At 37.0% G+C, this 6,098-nt stretch overlaps 1 protein-coding gene across 1 annotated transcript in view; it reads right to left on the bottom strand.

Annotated features, from left to right (window-relative positions):
* The window catches only part of LOC101851060 (poly [ADP-ribose] polymerase tankyrase), a gene marked incomplete in the record, with an annotated part of 82,071 nt that overhangs the window by 24,158 nt on the left and 51,815 nt on the right, over positions 1-6,098 (bottom strand). The window contains 3 exon segments of the mRNA XM_013085456.2: positions 1,105-1,269; positions 3,609-3,701; positions 5,820-5,908. Of these exon segments, the coding sequence (XP_012940910.1) occupies positions 1,105-1,269; positions 3,609-3,701; positions 5,820-5,908 (347 nt within the window).

Genomic DNA, 6,098 nt, shown 5'->3' with positions numbered 1-6,098 from the left:
TCTCTCTCTCTCTCTCTCTCTCCCTTCCTCCCTCTCTCCCTCCCTCTGTTTCATTTGTAGCACTGTGTGTTCAGTAACCTCACTGCAGTTGATACGAATGAATTTCTATATCTGTCTGTTCTTGCCCTTTTGGAAATGTATCGTTTACAGTGGGTCGATAATTGAAATTCCGATGTTAATACTGCCATAAGTTGACAAACGCCGTTTTTCATTTTGGCGCCAAAATTTTTTATTTGCTAAATCGAAAGCCTGATTAGTTACCCTACTTTTGTGAAAAAAGCAAATTGAAACTGGGACTAGTTTTTTGGTTGCTTGGAATTAAAATTTTTGAATAATTCTATTTTTAAATGATTACACTGACAAAAAAACTCTTTCTCGAAACAGCTCTGAAGATAAAAAGACGTTTTGTCACCTCATGGCAGTATAGTGGGTGATGGTGGGTGTTCTGGTGTGGTTCGCCCAATCTTTCCTATCAATCATCTGTCTATTGTCCTTATCTCTCTTCCTCCATCTCTTTGTTTGTCTCTCTCTTGTAACACCTCTAATCTTTGGCACTTATAATAATATGTGTTTGTGTTGTAAGAGCTGCTAAACAATTACTAATACCAAAACTTTAAAAAATGTTTGTTTAAATAAGCAATGGCAATTATGTATTTAAAAAAACAACTTCTCTTTCTCCTCCTCCTCTTCTTTTTCTGATTTCTACTCAAGTTCAGTCAATTGCTCATCCTCTCGCCCAACAGTGCCACTGACTTCTACACATACAGCTTATATAACAGCAAGTATCTAAACCACTGCAAGTATCTAAACCACTGCAAATATCTAAACCACAGCAAGTATCTAAACCACTGTAGACAACTTTCTTACTTCAAAGATATTAAGGTATTACACCTTTCGTAGTTGAAATCAATGAAAATGAAGGCACACACATCTGGCTGTACCAAATTTTCTCAACAAACAAAAAAAAAAGCAGTTTCTCAAAATTTTAACTTAAACTTGATTTGGAAGACATGATTGATATGGAGGCTCTAAACGCTTTGGTATACTATAAAATATACGGTGACAAAACTAGATGCCAGCCATATAGGGAACACACACACTCACTTTATTTATCGCTCCATCACTAGTTTTTGAGTTGTTCTCACAGCTCAGGGCCAGGACATGAAGAAGGTTTCTCCCTTTGTCGTCGACATGCTTCAAAACTTTCAGGTCCGTTGTCGTGCAAACCAAACGCAATGCGGTGTTGTACTTGCAGTTGTTTATTGCAATCTGAAATTTTATGAAAACTGTAAAACAGCTGGTGAATGTTAGATAATTCTTTGTTCTTGCAGTTGTTTATAGCAATCTGGAATTTTATGAAAATTGTAAAACAGCTAGTGAATGTTAGATAATTCTTTTGTACTTGCAGTTCTTTATTGCAATCTGAAATTTTATGAACATTACAAAACAGCTGGTGAAGGTAAAATTATTATATCTTTGACTAATTTTATTTGAAAGTGTAACTTTTCTGTAACAGTCTACAAGATAATAAAAAAGTGCAAGTAATTTTTTTCACCTGGAGCAGTTCAGCTCTGAGAGTGAACCAAGTTGCAGGCTTCACTGCATCACATCTAATACTTAACTCTTTACCTCTGAGGGGGGAAAACCCATGACGCCTTTTTCAGGGCTACATCTAGAAGTGACAAGAACGTCATTAAATGGTGCATTAAATAGAAACTAGCAAACCTATTTTGATAGTTCTTCATCTAATGAATGAACTTCCGGTATAAGAGACCTGTTTCCAGCAATCGCTGAAAGGTAATTTGATGTTTGAAGTCGTCGTAAAGGAATGTGCCCGAGCCGCTGTCAGCCGCTCACCAGCACAGTGGTTCTGACCGCGGGCTGCTGGGAGCGGCTTGCCGGAGATAAAAGAGTTAATGCACTACTCTGTCAAACTATAAACATTATTCATGTCCCGACATGAAGGAATCAGGCGCTCATCAGTTTTGGGCATGTGGAATGATTGGTATCATCTGAAAGTGAAAGCTTATTCATTTGCCTTGCTTTCAATGAAAAATAATACTCATCCATCTTGAGCCGAAATCGAGATAGTTGAGATTGAAGGAGGTGGGGGTGCATGGTTTCAGTGATAAAATATTAAAATTAGCAAGATAATGGCTGCAAAATGTCAGTAACTTCAGTATCTTGTGAGTCCCTCAAAACTAAAAAAAAATTACATATTTTGTGCCTTCAATCAACGTTTTTCAGTCAAATTCACATAGCAATGTGTTTTGATGTAGACATAAAAGTGTTGAGTCAAAAAAAAAATTTTTTTAAATAAAATTGCAAAATTGTTTCTTCAATTGTATTATTTTGACGAGCGCCTGAAGCCTCACATTTATTCAGGCTGGCAAAGCTAAAGTTTGGACTTAAATTGAGGGAAATATATCAAGAAAGCTACAAAAATCCGCCCAAATTCACAAACTTCACAAATGGCACATATACAGTCGAACCTGTGTACGACGGCCACCCATTGTCAAGGAGGAAAGCGGCCGTATAAGGCAGTTGGCTGTCTTAGGCAGGACTGCAGCATTGAATTATCTTTGTTGTCTGAGCTTAGATTTCACACATCATCTTGTACTTTCAACATGTCATATCTTAGCTGTCTGAGCTTACATTGTGCACTTCATCCTGTCCTTTCAACATGTCTTATCTTTGCTATCTCATCTTTCATTATCTTGTCCTTTCAACATGTCTTATCTTTGCTATCTCATCTTTCGTTATCTTGTCCTTTCAACATGTCTTATCTTTGCTATCTCATCTTTCATTATCTTGTCCTTTCAACATGTCTTATCTTTGCTATCTCATCTTTCGTTATCTTGTCCTTTCAACATGTCTTATCTTTGCTATCTCATCTTTCATTATTTTGTCCTTTCAACATGTCTTATTTTTGCTGTTTAATCTTACATTTCACACTTCCTCTTGTCTTATCTTTATTGTCTGAACTTACATTGCCCTTTTAACATGTCTTATCTGTTGTCTTATCTTTATTGTCTAAGCACACACCACCTTGTACTTTCAACATGTCTTATCTTTATTGTCTGATCTTACATCATCTTGTACTTTCAACATGTCTTATCTTTATTGTCTTTTTTTTTTTTATAGTAGAGGGTTTTACGGCGCTCGCAACTAAATAAGGTCATATGAGGTCTTTATTGTCTGAACTTACATTGCAGACTTCACCTTGTCCTTTCAACATTGTCTTATCTTTGATGTTTGATCTTACATTTCACACTTCATCTTGTCTTATCTTTATTGTCTGAACTTACATTGCCCTTTCAACATTGTCTTATCTTTGATGTTTGATCTTACATTTCACACTTCATCTTGTCTTATCTTTATTGTCTGAACTTACATTGCCCTTTCAACATTGTCTTATCTTTGATGTTTGATCTTACATTTCACACTTCATCTTGTCTTATCTTTATTGTCTGAACTTACATTGCCCTTTCAACATTGTCTTATCTTTGATGTTTGATCTTACATTTCACACTTCATCTTGTCTTATCTTTATTGTCTGAACTTACATTGCTCTTTCAACATGTCTTATCTTTGCTGTCTGAGCTTACATTGATCGCATCCAGCTGGGTAAGTCCTGATCGGTCACTGTCTGCCTCCGTCACAAACATGGCCACACCATTCAGATCTGACGTTACTGCCGCCTGAGGGGAACCGAAACCAGTTAAGTTTTAGAAAGCGTTTTAAGGCACTTACAACACAATAAGGTCATACAGTAGGTGCCGAAGATTTAAAGTGTTACAAGAGAGTAACAAACACAAAAAAGGAGAGATGAGATGAGGACGACAGATGTTTGATAAGAAAGAAAGAGCAAACCCCACCAGAGCACCCGCCAACCACCCGCAAACAAAACTATATCACCAGCGTCAAAACCAACTGCACAAATAACGGAAACACAACACACACAGTAAGTTTACTAGAGAAATGATAACTGTCTTAGCTCACTTAAAACTCTGAGCATTTTAAAAACTATATAATAATGATGAAAATGATGATGATAATAAACAGCATTTATATAACACTCTATCCAATTGACACACAAAATGCTGCACTGTACAATCATTGAAAGTACACACACACACACACACACACACACACACACACACACACACACACACACACCCACACCCACACCCACACCCACACACACACACACACACACACACACACACACATTCAAACTTTAAAAAATGTCGCTGAAATTACACATAACTTCAGGGAATTCACAGAGAGAGTAGAACTTTTCACTCCATTTTTATGTAATCTGTTCAGAGATCTTATTGGTCAAAATGTATTCACTTCATCCAGAGAAAAGCCAAAGTTCTTTTTTGTAAGTTTTTGTAAGAGTTTTACGGCACTCACAACTGTATCAGGTCATATGAGCACCAGAAGATTAGAGGTGTTACAAGAGAGTAACAAAACATAAAAAAGAAGAAGGGGAGATAAGGACGATAGATGTTTGATAGGAAAGAAAAAGCAAACCACACCAGAGCACCCGCCAACCACTTACGCCAAAGTTTTTATTTTCAAAAGAGCCAAGAAAAGTAGAGTAATTATTCAGTTATTTACTTTTTTTGTGATTTCACCCTTAGCATGCCGCACACAAGAATATCCCCTGTGGTATTACATTAGATCAAATCAACAAAGTCCCATATCTCTAGATTCAGAGACAAACATTGACAAAAGACGCAACATGGTAAACATTATAACTGGTGCTGTGAAGAACAGTGCTCAAGATTGCAAAGCTCAATGGGGGGTGGGGGGGTGGAACAAGACGTTCAAGCAACTAAGATAAGATAAGATAAGATAAGATACATCTTTATTGTCCAGATCCTGGCACATTGGTTTGGTGTTCCACCACGAGTACACAAACACACACACACACACACACACACACACACACACACACACACACACACACAAACACACACACATGCACACACAAGTAGGCTTACAATCACATGCATAATATAAATGAGCAGCAATATAAACAATAATAATCGTAAGCTAGATACACACTCCATGTTATTTTGATGCATGCTCTAAGGTCGTAAGTACACTAAACAAGATGGTTAAGATGGAAGCATTTTGATAGATGATGGTAAAAATGACCTTCTGTATCTTTCTTTGTTACAGATCATAAGCATGGGTCTTTTACTTCTGACTGATGTTTTTATTTGAGGGAACAAGGGATGTTTGTTGTCTAAAAAGATGGAATTAATTTTCTTAGTGCAAGCTGTTATGTACAATTCATCCAAGTAGGGGAATGAAGATGTTGAAAGGAAGCTGAGATAGATTCAGAATACTCTCAGGTCTGCTGGAGTAATAATATAGATTGTAAAGCACATAGGGCTTGCTGTTGAGGAGAAATTTGCTCTATACAAATAATATTTATGATTGCTATTAACTGTATCTTTAATTACAAACTATTATCATTATTATTTGGACATTTATTTTTGCCACATATTGATAAAACTCATTGAAAAGTATAACCATCTTAGGCTGAAAGTAAGTGGTTTAAGGTCCATAAGGTTCACCATTTAAGACAAGACAAGACAAGAAAAGACAAGGCAAGGCAAGACAAGACAACAAAAGACGAGACGAGACAAGGTAAGACCAGACGAGACAAGACAAGACAACACAACACAAGACAAGACAAGACAAGACAATAAAATGCGTTACGGTCCCTGTGGGAAATTTTCTGTACCTTTCAAGGAATGGTAAAAACGAACGGTGCTATTTCAAACAGTCTCCTCTCTCACCTGGTAGATCGGGATTTTCTCGATGTCTTTTTTGTCCTGGACATCTCTTAACGGTCTCCACATCAATTTGGTTCCCAGCTCCAAATTTCCTGTTTAATGCAAAAGAAAGTAATGTGTGATACAAAGGAAGAAAAAAAAAACTACTCTGAGACAGGATAACAAACTCTCTCTCTCTCTCTCTCTCTCTCTCTCTCTCTCTCTCTCTCTCTCTCTCTCTCTCTCTCTCTCTCTCTCTCTCCCTCTCTCTCTCTAACAATAAATATGGAGCTAAGGAGTGGG

This window comes from Aplysia californica, unplaced genomic scaffold (assembly GCF_000002075.1).
Source record: "Aplysia californica isolate F4 #8 unplaced genomic scaffold, AplCal3.0 scaffold00377, whole genome shotgun sequence".
Lineage (NCBI taxonomy): Eukaryota > Metazoa > Mollusca > Gastropoda > Aplysiida > Aplysiidae > Aplysia > Aplysia californica.
The sequence above is the reverse complement of the archived record's forward strand: the minus strand, read 5'-3'. Positions and strand labels throughout refer to the sequence as shown.